Source organism: Rhinopithecus roxellana, chromosome 8 (assembly GCF_007565055.1).
Source record: "Rhinopithecus roxellana isolate Shanxi Qingling chromosome 8, ASM756505v1, whole genome shotgun sequence".
NCBI lineage: Eukaryota > Metazoa > Chordata > Mammalia > Primates > Cercopithecidae > Rhinopithecus > Rhinopithecus roxellana.
The window spans coordinates 69,828,449-69,844,376 of record NC_044556.1 but is presented as its reverse complement, the minus strand read 5'-3'; the positions used below and the strand labels follow the sequence as shown (position 1 = coordinate 69,844,376).

The 15,928-nt window shown below is 39.9% G+C and overlaps 1 protein-coding gene across 7 annotated transcripts in view; it reads left to right on the top strand.

Annotated features, from left to right (window-relative positions):
- The first annotated feature begins 4,652 nt into the window (after positions 1-4,652).
- The window catches only part of RPS6KC1 (ribosomal protein S6 kinase C1), a 219,633-nt gene continuing 208,357 nt past the window's right edge, over positions 4,653-15,928 (top strand). For 3 of the 7 annotated variants that reach the window (XM_030935916.1, XM_030935919.1, XM_030935918.1), the window contains exon 1: positions 4,653-4,929. In XM_030935916.1, the coding sequence (XP_030791776.1) occupies positions 4,825-4,929 (105 nt within the window). In that variant the 5' untranslated portion in view covers positions 4,653-4,824. Of the gene's footprint in view, positions 4,930-11,496; positions 11,630-15,928 lie in introns of all 7 variants that reach the window. The other 4 variants (XM_030935922.1, XM_030935920.1, XM_010372946.2 and 1 more) reach the window with 3 other exon arrangements.

Here is a 15,928-nt window from a genome sequence, read left to right as displayed (position 1 = left end):
AAGGATATCCCTGAGCTGAGGAGCAGGGGATGGGCCTAGGGTAAGTCAAAATGCCAGAAAGTTTGCTGTTCTTAGAGATTCAGACTATTTTCTTTTTCTTTTTTTCTTTTTTGAGACAGAGTCTCGTTCTGTCGCCCAGGCTGGAGTGCAGTGGTGTGATCTCAGCTCACTGCAACCTCCGTCTCCCGGGTTCAAGTGATTCTCCTGCCTCGGTCTCCTGAGTAGCTGGGACTACAGGTGCCCACTACCACACCTGGCTAAGTTTTTGTATATTTAGAAGAGACGAAGTTTTACCATGTTGGCCAGGATGATCTCGAACTCCTGACCTCATGATCCACCTGCCTCGGCCTCCCAAAGTGTTGGAATTACAGGTATGAGCCACCGTTCCCAGCTGCGATTCAGCCTATTTTCTTAAGTAAGTGCTCCTGGGTTGCTGTAAGCTTTTGGTTAGTTTCCAGAGTTCTGAAAGAGTTAATACTGAGAGTTTTGTTAGGTTTTTCATAGTTTATGCAGAGCAGTGAACTTTTGGAGATCCCCCCAACAAAGAATCAGTTTTTGGTTTCATTGGTTTTTCTTTATTGCTTTTCTCTTTTTCTACTTCATTGTTTTTCTCTTTTTTAGAAAATGTCATTGAGTTATTACTCTTTTGTTTATGTTTTTTTCCCTTATTCTTGCTCTGGGGTTTAACATTTTTTTTTTCTAGCTTCTTTTCTTTTTTTCGAGACGGAGTCTCACTCTGTCACCCAGGCTGGAGTGTGGTGGCCAGATCTCAGCTCACTGCAAGCTCCACCTCCCGGGTTTACGCCATTCTCCTGCCTCAGCCTCCCGAGTAGCTGGGACTACAGGCGCCCGCCACCTCGCCCGGCTAGTTTTTTGTATTTTTTAGTAGAGACGGGGTTTCACCATGTTAGCCAGGATGGTCTTGATCTCCTGACCTCGTGATCCGCCCGTCTCGGCCTCCCAAAGTGCTGGGATTACAGGCTTGAGCCACCGCGCCCGGCCTCTAGCTTCTTAAAGTAGAAGCTTAGTTCATGACCCTTCCTCTTGTTTACTATAAGCCATCAAGGTTATACATTTCCCTCTAAGCTCTGCATTAGCTGTGTCCCACACATTATGACATGCTTCCATTTTCATTCAATTCCAAATATGTTTAAAAGTCTTTTGTCATTTATTTTTGATCCAGGAGTCCTTAGAATTGTATTTACTTTCCAAATATTTACGAATTTTATGGGTAACTTTCTATTATGAACTTCTTGTTTAATTCCTTGAGGTCACAGAGCAAATCCAATTTATATTGGTTTTAAAAAATTGGTTAACATTTACTTATTTATTTACTGAGATGGAGTTTTGTTCTTGTTGCCCAGACTGTAGTACAATGGTGCGATCTCAGCTCACTGCAACCTCCGCCTCCCAGGTTCAAGTGATTCTCCTGCCTCAACCTCCTGAGTAGCTGGGATTACAGGCATGTGCCACCATGCCCAGCTAATTTTGTGTTTTTAGTGCAGACAGGGTTTTGCCATGTTGGTCAGACTGGTCTCGAACTCCCAACCTCAGGTGATCCGCCCCCCTCGGCCTTCCAAAGTGCTGGGATTACATGCATGAGCCACTGTGCCCAGCCTGTTAGCATTTATTTTATAGCTCAGGATATGGCCTGACTTGTTGAATGTTTTCCGTACGCTTGAAACAAACATTTTCTGCTACTATTGAGTGGAGTGTTCTATAAATGTCTATCAGGTAGAGTTGGTTGATAGAGCATTTCAGGTTTTCTGTATCCTTATTCATTTATTTGTTTACATATTTTGTCAATTACTGAGAGAAGAGTGTTGAAATCTTTTTTGTTTTTTTGAGACAGAATCTTGCTCTGTCGCCCATGCTAGAGTGCAGTTGCACGATCTTGGCTCACTGCAACCTCCGCCTCCCTGGTTCAAGTGATTCTTGTGCTTCAACCTCCCAAGCGACTGGGATTACAGATATGTGCCACCACACCCGGCTAATTTTCGTATTTTTAGTAGAGATGAGGTTTTGCCATGTTGGCCAGGCTGGTCTTGAACTCCTGGCCTCAAGTGATCTGCCCATTTCAGCCTTCTAAAGTGCTAGGATTACAGGCATGTGCCACCAAGTCCGGCCTGAGTGTTGAAATCTTAACTATACTTGTGGATTTATCTATTTCTTCTTTTAGTTCTAATGGTTTTTGCTTTTTACATTTTTAGTTTTGTTATTAGGTATATACACATTTAGAATTGCTCTGTCTTCTTTATGAATTGAATTCTTTAAGTTTTGTCCTCCTTTATTCCTGATCATATTTCTTTGTCTTAAGTCTTTCTGATAGTGTTTTCGTGGCACACGTTTTTCCACTTTTTAAATTTTTAATCAATAGTATCTGGTAAATCAAAGAAACTCAGAGATCATGGAGAGGAGGTTGCTAAGGATGATCTCAAGTACCTAACTAATGTAATTAAATGGAGAGGAAAACCAGTCATGGAGATAGAAATAGGTGTATGAGGGGAAAAAATGTTGAGCTTTTGATTTGTTCTGTTTCCAGTGGTAGATATATAATAAAGATGTAGGTAAAGTAAGTCAAGTCCTGGAAGAGAGATATGCTGGGAGATAGACATTTGCAAGTCAATGGGAATAAAGAACAAAGGATCAAAGGCAAAATCTTGAGAATATTGAAAGTTTCTGGAAGGAAGAGAAAACAGCAAAGGAGACTGAAAAAAAAGAGTGAGTTATCTGAGTATAAAAGAGAAAAGAGAAATAATGCTGACTCATGTGCTAAGAACACAGAAAAGTTTTAAAAAGTAGAAATGGTCAGAGACTTTCAAAATCCAGAAATATTGGGCAAATTGAGGTCATTGGAAACGATTTTCAGAGCAGTTTCAGAGTAGCAATAAAGAGGTGAAACCAGATTGAACTGGACATGGGTATAAATGGGTGATGATGCAATATTGATGTAGATTACTTTAAAATCAACTTAAACAACTTTGACAGTGAGTGGAAGGAGAAAGAAAGGAAGAAAAGAAGGCAAAATGAATAATGTCCTTTACTCCCTTCTCACCTGGCTAACTCCCATCTCTCTTCCAACATTCAGTCTTCTATCAGAAAGCCTTAGGTGATCTTTCATTCTGAATTGGTATGATCTGTAGCACTCCGTATATACATTCACCGTGGTACTTATCACAATATATGTCTTTATTTTTCCTACTAGATGGTACTTGAGAACAGGCACTATCTACATTTTTTTTTTTTTTTTTTGAGAGAAGTCTTGCTCTTGTCCCCCAGGCTGAAGTGCAATGGCAGGATCTCGGCTCACCGCAACTTGCTCCTGGGTTCAAACGATTCTCCTGCCTCAGCCTCCCAAGTAGCTGGGATTACAGGTGCCTGCCACCACGCATGGCTAATTTTTTGTATTTTTAGTAGAGACAGGGTTTTACCATGTTGGCCAGGCTGGTCTCGAACTCCTGTCCTCAGGTGATCAGCCTGCTTTGGCCTCCCAAAGTGTTGGAATTACAGGCATGAGCCACCGTGCCCAGTCAGAGAACAGGGACTATCTTTGTAACTCCAATGCCAAATTGGCATCATGTGTGGCACATAGTAGGTGGTGAATTCAGGTTTAATGAATGACTAATAGACCGACTTAGATATATGTAGGTTGAAAAGAAGGAGCCAGTGGTGAGAAAGAGATTAAACATACAGAAAGGAGATTTGGAATGTCATTGAAACAGTCTTAAGGTCGGCCAAAGAGGGTGGGATTCAGATCACAGGTGGAGTCATTGGTTGTAAAAATGAGCAAGTAATATGTGCACGTCTCAGACTGGCATGGAAATATGAGAAGATGAAGGAATTGGTACTAATGGTTATAGCTGCTTCTTCCTCTTCTTTTTTCCTTGTAAGAAGGGTGGTGGTGCAGAGAGTAGGGAGGCAAAAGGAAGAGGAACAGAGTCTTTAGGATAACGGCAAAGACTTGCAATGAATATTTTGGGGAATGAAAAAGAACCCCAATCACAAAAAGATAAAGGAATTGCCAAGTGTTGATAACAACTTCAGCTGAAATTGGAAACTGTAGTGAGTGGCTTGGAGAGTTCTAGTGACATATATATTTTTTTCTTTCTTTCAGCCAGAGGCAGACTCCAGATTTTCGAACCTGAGGGGATTTTAAAAAGATTGATACTGGCTTGGGAGCTTTTTGGGTTGGGAGCTTGCTGTGTAGATGTGTTACAGAAAGGCGCTCAATGGAAGGAAATTCGTCTTAGAAAGAAGTAATGAATATGTCTCAGAGAATGAGATGTTGCTGTGGGTATTTAAAATGATAGACCGTGAATAGGTAAGGAAAGAAGGTTCTAGGCTATGCTATCTCTCCATCCCTTCACCACTCCACGTTAAGTTTGTACTACGGCGGGGCGGAGGCAGGGAGGACCACACTCTCCTGGTGTGGCGTGGTTATACCAACTTTCACAAAATCTAGAAGGTGACGGAGCTAGCGTACAAGAAGTCGTCTTTGGTGGAGAGGCCTGAGGTCTCCGCAGTGACGGGGATGGCAGCGTGACCTCTTAATCTTTAACTACAGGCCAGTCCCAGTTGCCCCAAAGGGGTTAGAATCTAAGGGTGTAGTCTCCCCTCCCCCTAGAAGCGGGAAACGGCCTGGCCCGGAAGCTTCTTTGCTGACCCGGAAGCAGAGCTGTGCAGCTGAGGCGCCGCCGTGGAGCCGCCTTGGAGCCACCGCCCCCTCGCCGCCTCGTCGCTGCGTTGGGGAACCTGGACCGCGGCGGCGCCGGGTTGCCCTGATGATCCCGGGCGGGCGGTGGCGGCGGCAGAGGCGGCGGGAGGATGACCTCTTACCGGGAGCGGAGTGCCGATCTGGCCCGTTTCTACACTGTTACCGAGCCCCAGCGACACCCGAGGGGCTACACAGTATATAAGGTCACCGCCCGGGTGAGTGCGGGTGTCGGGGTTGGGATAGGAGCTTGGATTGGGTCCTGAGGATCTGGGGTGGGGACCCTGGTGTGAGGTACCTGACTCTGGCTCAGAGCCGAGGGTGGGACTGGGTGCTGCACCTACTGGCGGGACTTGCGTGTCGGAGGTTGGGATTTCTGGAGTAGTGACTGAGTGTGGTATGCCCAGGGCTTCACGGTAGTAGGTCGTGGTAGAGCCTTTTTTCTGGGGGTGGGGTAGTCACTGGTTGATGGTTTTAAATTGATGACTCAGTTCCCATCCCGTTTGGACTTTCTCTTTTGAGTTCGCAGTTTGCAGAAGTGGTTTTGCTTGCTCCAGGAAGATAATGCAGACTTAAAAGTGTTAATTTATGTATTCTTTGGCTTATGTAATATAAGTTATTTTTTCTCTTGACCTTTATCAGGTTTGCTGTGAGGAAGACAGACTCTTGGGACAGATGTCAGTGTTAGGCCACCAACCTAGGAGCTGTGGATCCGGGCTTTGTCAAACCCTTAAGTTTTTCACGTTTTTCAGTAGGAGACGTGAAAAAGATCTGCTGAGGGTAGCTTGTGTGAGCTACCATAAGGTCATATTTTAAAGTTGGGAGGCTCCTTTACATCAACTAACTGGTCCAACCACTTTATGTTTCATTGCTTTTTCCTTGAGTTTTAAAGAGAGTCTGCATCTTCTAGGAAAGTAAGAATAAATTAAAATTAAATATATATATATATATGTGACGTATGTGTGCATGAATATGTGTATAGCAGGCATTTTGTACACATCACCCAATTTAATTCTCATTTTAATGATGAGGAAACAGATTAAAGGAAGTTTAGTAACTTACCCAACTTTACATTGCAAGGCAATAGCAGATGTGCCTGGGATCCGAAACCAGTTTTGCCAGACTCCAAGTTATATAAAATGTTAAGAATTAACTTTATCATTATCAATTTTTAAAGAGGAGAGGTACATATTAAGTAATAATAGTTCAGTATACATTTGGAGGATGTAAAGTAGGCCTTCAGAAGAATCTTTTTTTTTTTTGAGACAGAATTTTGTTCTTGTTGCCCAGGCTGGAGTGCAATGGCATGACCTTGGCTCACTGCAACCTCTGCTTCCCGGGTTCAAGTGATTCTCCTGCCTCAGTCTCCCGAGTAGCTGGGATTACAGGCATGTGCCACCATGCCCGGCTAATTTTTTTGTATTTTTAGTAGAGACCCCGTTTCTCCATTTTGCTCAGGCTGATCTTGAACTCCTGACCTCAGGCCATCTGCCTGCCTTGGCCTCCCTGTGGCGTGAGCCACTGCTCCCAGCCTGAGAAGAATCTTAAAGGTTAAATAGATTTAGATCAGTTTGGGACATGGGAGTGGCACGTGGTGTATGGAAATGGTGCACAGTTCAGATAAATGTGAGAAGGAGGTATGGATGAACATGTCTGTATAAGGATAAGGAGAAGATCCGACCTGCTGTTGCCGATTGCTGTAAGGAGAATAGAGGGAAGTTTGTTGCTCCCTGTTTGCACAGAAGGTTGTTATATGGGTGGAATGTTAGTTTCAGGTTGTGTAAGAAATTTTGTGAGATTGAGGGGCCCTTATCATACCACTCTTGAAACCTTCTAGTCATTGGGCCCTTTGAAAATCCAGACTTAGTTTCCTAACACATAGTGTATGGAATCAGAACAGTTTTCAACATACGTAATGTTTCTCTCACAGCATCCTACTTATCCCTTAATTTAACAAGAAAGTTATATTGTATTAATTTAGTTGCGTGTCTATGTCTCTTAGTGGATTTAGAGCAGTTCTCTATCATTGACATTTGTTTCTGCTTATATCGAATAATAGATAAAAGAAGATGCATGTGCATGGCACACAGTGCCTGAAAAACATTGTTGAATGTTTTCCTCTTCATTGTACGCAGCACACCCAATAAATGTTTAGATCCAGGCACTAAATACTGTGAGGGACATAAGGCTGAATAAAGCATGGATCTTCCTTTCAAGGATACACATAGTAGAAGAGAGTTTAGGATACTTAAAGAAAAGTGATATAACACCGGAAGTTCCAGCAGACACTGCAGAAAAGGGCTGTGGGAAGACAGATTGCTTCTGGATCAAGAGATTGGGGAATATGTACCAATCAAGATAGTTGAAAGAGGGGAAGAATCCAGAAAAGGAGAGGGTATGAAAGGTAGATAGTTGAAGGGGTAGAGTCCATAAAGACCTGAAGGTGTGAATGTGTGTGGAACTTGAATTGGAAGCACTGAGTATAATTATTTGTATTGTTACTTTACAAAAGGGAAGGTTAACCAAATGCAGATTTTTTTTTTTCCAAGGTGTGGTCTCACTCTCTTGCCCAGGCTGGAGTGCAGTGGCGCGATCTTGGCTTACTGTAACCCCGCCTCCTGGGTTCAAACGATTCTCCTGTCTCAGCCACTCAAGTAGCTGGGGTTACAGGCACCCGCCACCATGCCTGGCTAATTTTTCTATTTTTTGTAGAGACGAGGTTTCGCCATGTAGGCCAGTCTGGTCTCGAACTCCTGACCTCAGGTGATCCACCCGCCCCAGCCTCCCAAAGTGCTGGGATGACAGGTGTGAGCCACCGCGCCAGCCAAATTCAGATCTTAAATATCTGAAGCTGTGACCTATTTACTGAACTAAGTTTTGACAATATAAACTGGAAGATAAAGTAACACATTGCCTTAGAAGTAACCAAATTTATATATATGCGTGTTACATATTGCTGTGGTTATTTGAACTTGAAAATTGCACACACTGCCTTTTTTCTTCCCGTATATGTTTATGTCTTCATTTATTGCTTTTGTTACCGATTTTGTTTTTAAAATGTAACATCTGAGAGTCAACATGGAGACATACTTTCAAAATAACTGTGTTTAGTATTATAAAATATTTCTTGAGAGTTAAGGAGAGAAACACCTTTTTTCAGGATAATTAACTAGGTAAATAGTGCTCTCTTGAGAGAACTTCATGAGATAAAAATTAAGAATGGCTTCTGTATATTTTCTACTACTGGTTTACTTCTAGCTTCAAGGAACAATTTTCTATATTTTTAATCCTTGCAGGGTTATTTCTGTAGGAGTAGAGTTTTAATCATTGGAAGTACCAGTGTTAAATTTTGGATAGCAAAAGAGCTTTTTCATCTTCTTAAATCTCCTGTGTGCTTTTTTGCAGTTCTCTGAAACCTGGCAAGCTTAGATGATTTTGAGGCCAGTTACAAGCGTTCTAACAGATTCCACCGTTAAACTCTGTGTTATTTCTTAATTTTTATCTAGAATAAGTACCTCTATTCAGAATTGGAAAGTTCTTTCATAAGTTCCCTTTGATTCTTTAGTTGAAGGAGATACAAGCATACGAGAACCATCAGCAATGTTTTCAGTTATTTCATGCTAAGTGTACAAAATTCTCATAATGTAGTATAGATTTCTCAGCAACAGTAGGTGAATGGCAGTTCTTGCCTGTATTCATTCCATGAGTATAAAAAGTATGTTTTTATTCTCAAAAGATAGTGCTGCAGTATAACTTACTTTGTTTACGTTGAGTCATAATTTACATACAGTAAAATTCACCCATTTTAAGTGTCCAATTTGATGAGTTTTGACAAATGTATACAGTTGTGTAACTACACCATGTTCATCACTGCACAAGTTCCCTCATGTTCCTTTACAGTCAGTCACTCCCCCTCATTCCATATCTCTAGGCAACCACTGGTTTGCTTTCTGTCATTGTAGATTGGGTTGCATTTTCTAGAATTTTGTATACAAGGAATCATACAGTATGCACTTTTTTTTTTTGGTCTGGCTTCTTCCACTCAGTATGATTATTTGAGATTTATCCATGTTGTTGTGTGTTTCATTCCCTTTTATTGCTGACTCATATTCCATTGTGTGGTTATACTACATTTTATCTGTTCACCTGTTGATGGATATTTGGGTTGTTTCCAGTTTTTGGATATTATGAATACAGCTATTATGAACATTCATATACAAGTCTTTGTATGGACATACGGTTTTATTTCTCGTGATACCACATGGCTTTGTTTATGTAGCTTTATACTAAGTTTTGAAATCAGGTACTCTAAGTACTCTAACTTTCTTTCTCAAAATTGTTTTGGCTATTCTAGATTGTTTGCATTTGTGTATAAAATTTAGAATCAACTTGTCTGGTTTCTCCAAAAATACTTGTCCAGATTTTGATTGGGATTATGTTGAGAATGTAGATCAATTTCAGAAGAATTGGTATCTTAACAGTATTGTCTCTGAGCCATGAACATATATATCTACCCTTTTATTTAGCTCTTCAGTATGAGCAGTGCTTTGTAATTCTCAGAATACAGTCTTGCACATATTTATTTTTGTTTATTGATCTTTTTCCGAGATGGAGGTTTCACTGTATCGCCCAGGCTCGAGTGCAGTAACGCAATCATAGCTTACTGCTGGTTGAACTCTTGAGCTCGAGTGTTACTCCCTCCTCATTCTGCCGCCTGGGATTGTGGGCACAAGCTACCTCATTGGCTTTGCACATATTTAAAGTAGTCTGAGTTTATTTTGAAACCAGGAGAATGTATAAATCCTCATTTTATTATACATAGCTAGTGTTTGTTGAGTAATAACAGTAAACACTTACATGGCACTTACTGAGTCAAGCAGTTTATATTAAATTAAGACGTTTGTCACAGGGGCCCAGTGAGTAGGTGCCATTATCATTTCTACATTTTCAGTGAAGAAGTTGAGGCACAGAGACATTTAGTAACTTGTCCAGGGTCATATAGCCAGCAAGTGGTAGAGTCTACATTTGAACCCAGGTAGACTGGTCCCAATCACAGTGCTTTTAATCCTAATGCAATGCTGCTGAATACCTGTATTATAAAACACTTCATTAGGTGCTGTGAGTGTGCATATGGGGACACCTATGTGTCCCCACAAGGGCATTACTATAGTTTGGCAAAAGTGATGGATACACATGAATAATACGTGACTGTGATGATGTGAACAAAGGGGAGTAAGGGAATTAATGGGAAGTACTGAGCTTCACATAAGTGTGAAAAATTACCATTTCCAAAGCTTCAAATCAAAACGCTATATTGCTTGGAGGGAACCTGTCCTTAATTCCTGACCATATTCTTGAGTAGCCTGCTTGTGCCTGGGAAAGGAATTATTTGTAGTTTCCAAATTAGGCTAGAATACTACGTTCTTCCATATCTCTCTGTTAGATGCCATTTTCTCTGTCTGGAATACTCTTTCCTTTTGTCTTGGCAATCTCTGCTCATCTCATCTCAGGTGTCAGCTATATCCTGTGTTCCAGAAGCTTTTTTTTTTTTTTTTTTTTTTTTTTTTTTTACGCGTTGCTCTCTGTATGTCTTGTATCTCCTCCATTATCATAATGTGCTTGTTTGACACCTCTTCTGATGGCAGAGTCTATTCTTTTTTGAGAGTCTCACTCTGTCACCCAGGTTGGAGTGTAGTGGAATGATCATGGCTCACTCTAGCCTTGACTTCACAGGCTCAAGCCATCCTCCCATCTCAGCCTCTCTAGTAGCTGGAACTACAGGTACATGCCCCCCTGCCTATTTTGTAGTTTTTTGAGAGACAGGGTTTCACCATGTTGCCCAGACAGATCTTGAACTCCTGAGCTCAAGCGATCCAGCCGCCTTGGCCTCCCAAAGTGCTGGCATTACAGGCGTGAGCCACCGTGCCTGGCCGACTCTGTCTTTTTAACTGTGTATTCTTGATGTCTGGCACAGAGCCTGGACTATAGTAGGGATTTGAGGGTAGGCTGGAAGGAGGCAGCACTTTGCTTTTCAAGTGTTGAGTTTTAAATTAACATACAATACAATTGACTTATTCTGTTGTATAATTCTTTGAATCTTAACATGAGTATAAATTCATTTATCTACCACCATAATCAAGAAACAGAAGTTTCATCATCCCAAAAAACTCCTTCATGCTGTCTCTTTTTCATACCCTTCCCCCTACTCCTTATATCCTGGCAAGCAGTGATCTATCTCTACAACTATACTTTTGTCTTTTTGAGAATGTCATATAAATAGAATCATACAGTATTTAGCCTTTTGAGACTGATAATTTGCCTATTTTTTTCTTTGGGTTGTTTGTTTTCTTACTCTTGAGTTTTGAGAGTTCTTTATGTTCTGGGTATCTTTTTTGGGGGGTCCGATATGACATTTGCAAGTGTTTTCTCCTGATCTAGAGCATATCTTTTCATTCTCCTAAGTATCTTTTTTTTTTTTTTCCCTTTGAGACAGAGTCTCCCTCTGTTGTCCCGGCTGGAGTGCAGTGGCATGATCATGGCTCACTGTAGCCTTAACCTTCTAAGCTCAAGCAATCCTCCCACCTCTCAGTCTCCTGAGTGGCTGGGACTACAGGCATGTGCCATTGTGCCCGCCTAATTTTTGTATTTTTTAAATAGAGACCCAGTTTCACCACGTTGCCCAGGCTGCTCTTAAACTCCTGGTCTCAAGCAATCTACCTGGCTTGGCCTTCCAAAGTGCTGGGATTACAGATGTCCACCTGGCCTTTTTTTTTTTTTTTTTTCAGAGATGGGGTCTCGCTGTGTTGCCAAGGCTGGAATGCAGTGACTATTTGCAGGTGTGATCATAGTGTGCAACAACCTCGACCTCCTAGGCTCAAGCGATACCCACCTCAGCCTTCCAAGTAGCTACGACTACAGGTATGCCACTGCACCCAGAACAGTATCTTCTGCAAAGCACAATTTGTAATTTTGGTGAAGTCCAGTTTATCAGTTCTTTCTTATGTGAACCATGCTTTTAGTGTCATACCTAAAATCTCTGCCCAACCTGAGGTTACAAATATTTTTCCCAATGTTTTCTTCTAGATAACTTATTGCTTTGCATTTTATATTTTGCTCTATGACCCATTTTGAGTGTTTTTTTTTTTTGTATAAGGTGTAAGGTTTGGGTGAAGGTTCTGTTTTTGCCTCTGGTTGTCCCATTGCAACAAAACACCATTTGTTCAAGAGACTAACCTTTCTTCATTGAATTGCCTTTACTCCTTTGCCAAAAGTCAATTGACTATATATATATGTGTAAAGCTGTTTCTGGATTCTCTTATTTTGTTCCATACCATACTATCTTGATTATTATAGCTTTATACTAAATCTTAAAATTAGACAATATTGTTTCTCCAATTTTATTCTTTTTCAGAATTATTTTGGCTACTCTAGTTCCTTCGCTTTTTCATATATATTTTAGAATCAGTTTATCTATAGCTACAAAAAATCCTTTTGGGATTTGATTAGGAATGCATTAAATCTGTAGATCACTTTAGGGAAAAATGGACATCTTTTCTATGTTAAATCTTCAAATCTATGAACACAGTATGTCTTGCAATTTATTTGTGTTCTCTGATCTCTTCTATCAGCATTTTGTAGTTTTGAGCAAATTGATTCTCTGTATGTTTTGTTAGATTTATTCCTCACTATTTTGTATTTTTGTAGCTATTGTCAATAGTATTTTTAAAAATTTTGGTTTTGAGCTTTTCTTTGCTAGTATATAGAAATTTGGTTCATTTTTGTGTTGCCCTTATATCATGTTGACCTTTCAAACTGACTTACTAGTTCTAAGACTTTTTAGTGGAATTCTTGTTTTTTTCCTGCATAGACAATCTGTGTTGTTTGCCAAAAGGCATAGTTTTATTTATTCTTTCCAATGTGTATGTCTTTTATTTCTTTTCCTTGCTTTATTACACTGGCTAGGACTTCTACTCCACAGTCTTGAATAGGAGTGGTGAGAGTAGACTTCCTTGCCTTGTTCCTGATATTAGGAGGAAAGCATTCAGTCATTTATCCTCTAGTATAATTTTTTTTTTTTTTTTTTTTTTTTTTTTTTTTGAGACAGAGTCTCCCTCTATTGACCGGGCTGTAGTGCAGTGGCCGAATCTCAGCTCACTGCAAGCTCCACCTCCCGGGTTTACGCCATTCTCCTGCCTCAGCCTCCCCAGTAGCTGGGACTACAGGCACCCGCCACCTCGCCCGGCTAGTTTTTTGTATTTTTTAGTAGAGACGGGGTTTCACCATGTTAGCCAGGATGGTCTCGATCTCCTGACCTCGTGATCCGCCTGTCTCGGCCTCCCAAAGTGCTGGGATTACAGGCTTGAGCCACCGCGCCCGGCCCTCCTCTAGTATAATTTTCATGGTAGAGTTTTCGTATGTGGGAGGCTGCATGTTTTATTTATTTTTATATATATTTTTTGAGACAGAGTCTCACTGTGTCATCCAGGCTGGAATGCAGTGGCGCTATCTCATCTCACTGCAGCCTCCACCTTCTGGGTTCAAGTGATTCTCCTGCCTCAGCCTCCCAAGTAGCTGGGATTACAGGCATGTGCCACCACACCCGGCTATTTTTTTTGTATTTTTAGTAAAGACGGGGTTTTGCCATGTCGGCCAGGCTGGTCTCGAACTCCTGGTCTCAGGTGATCCGCCCACCTCAGCCTCCTGAAGTGCTGGGATTACAGGCGTGAGCCACTGCGCCCAGCCTGCATGTTTTAATTTTTAGTTTTGTTAGCTTTTAAATTTTAAAGTAGTATATAGTCATACACATTTCAAGCAATAATTTAAGTCACTTTAAAGGAAAAAAAAAGAACCTACTGAATTTTAAATCCTTAACCTGTTAGGATTATTAACAAATGTCTGGTATTAAAGCAGTGGGAATTGTTAGATTTCAGTTGTTAAATCAGTAGTTTCTTGAAGATTTCTTGAATAAATACTTAGTTTTGGCTTAATCTGGAGATATTTTCAACAAACAAAATAATCATAAGGATACGGAGGGCAATTAGTTTGTTGTAAAATATATTTATGCTTAAAATTTTTGAAAAACGGCTCTCAAGGTGTCTTGTGTTTCCTGGAGTTTAGTTTTATTCTACTCTTCCTTTGTTTTTGAATTCTAATATTGTTTAGTAGAAAACTATCTAATATACCAAAAATTTCAATAAATGGAACTTAAAAAATGTAAATCATTCCTGATTTCATCTTGTTTGTTGACAACTTGATCTCAGATATTAAGATTTTATGTTAAACTGCAAACTTTCTTTAACATTAAGGATTTTGATTTTCCTTGAACCTTGACTGGAAAATAGTTTAGAATATTGCTATAACTGGTAAAATTTGAGGTGAGAAAAATAACTTTAGCAAACATTATTGAGTATCTAGAGATAATTTGCAGTTTTAGCTTCTTTATTCTCCCTGAGATTTTGGGATTTTAATAATATAGAAAGCCACAACTCCTTACTGTCTTTGTCAGTTTGGATTTTTATAACAAGATACTGTAGACTAGATGGCTTCAACAATAGACATTTATTTCCCACAGTTCTGAAGGCTGAAGGCTGGGAAGTCCAAGACCAAGATGTCAGCAGATTTCTTCCTGATTTGCATACAGCTACCTTCTTGCTGTATGGTCTCATGGCTGAGAGAGATCATTGTCTTTTTCTTGTAAGGGCAGTAATCCCATCATGAAGGGCCCACCCTCATGACCTGATTACCTCTGAAAGGCCTCACATCCAAATCCATCACCTTGGGGATTAGAGTTTCAACATGAAATTCAATATGAATTTTAGGGGGAACACAAACATTCAGTCTGTAGTACTTTTGACATAATGCTTTCATGAAAACTTGTTAGAAAGGTGAATGTCTAAAATTTGTCCCATGGACTTATCTATCTTATATGGGAGTTCTGTCACTCCAGAGAACTAAAAATTATAAAATGTCTAATTATGGTTTGTGTAGGTGTTGCCTCTTGGGTCCAGACTGCCTGGCTGGTGGGTAATAACCAGCCCAAATTTTCTTGCCAACCAGTGCCACCTGTGGCTCTGCAGGGAAAAGCGGGAGAGTGGAACTGAGATGCAGGTAGTCGTGAAAGGGAAGTTGAGTTTGGTAAGGTAACAATTGCCTATGTGAGTTGGGTGCTTTGACCTACTTTTCCTGCAAGACTTTTTTTTTTTTTTAATGTATGAAGTACAGTTTAAATATGTCAGTATATTTACATGAAAGTATGGATTTTATGAAAGTTAATGTTTGAAAATCAGGACTGCTTGCATTATATTGACGAATGTGCCACTTAGTATACCTAATCACCATAAGGATAAATGTTCAGAATAGTGTAGCCTTCCATTTCTGCATATCGTACTATTCCTGTCCCACATTCAGAGATTGATATCTTTGGAAAATGAAAAGAGTGGACATGTTTTCCATGTTAGATTATTTGTAGCTTGACACTTAGTGTAATTACTAAGTATTACTTTTGTCACTTTTTTTTCTTAGCTCTGCTACCCTAAACTAGCAGCTGAACAGTGATAGTGAAGTAGCCCTCAGAAGACTTGATTACAATACTTTGCTCATGAAAGTAGCTTCTTAAATTTTGTATTTAACTTCTTATCAATACTGGTTTCTAAAGGGGCTTGTTTTATCTTTTTTTTTTCCCTAGGAAATATTATAAGATTGAATAATTTTTGTAGTTTTGTTTTCTAGTATAGGTTGAGCATCCCTATTCTGAAAGTTTGAAATCCAAACTACTCCAAAATCTGAAACTTTTTGAGTGTCAAAATGATGCTACAAGTGTAAAATTTCACACTTGACGTCATGTGATAGGTTGTAGTCATGCACACAATTATTAAAAATACTGTATAAAATTACTTTTGGACTATGTATATAAAGGTATATATGAAACAAATAAATTTTGTGTTTAGCCTTGGGTCATATCCCCAATATATTTCATGTATGTGCAAATATTCCAAAATCCAAAAAAAAATCCCTAATCTGAAACAATTCTTGTCTCATGCATTTTGGAAAAAGGATATTCCACCTGTAGCTATTCTTTGTTAATCTTAACAAAGAATGCAGCTTTTTGTATATGTCTGAGTTAACAGTGTGATTTCTAATCATCATTATGGTGATGGTGGTAATCAGATAAGAGAGTGCTTTTGAATCTTTTTTTTTTTTTGGACGGAGTCTCGTTCT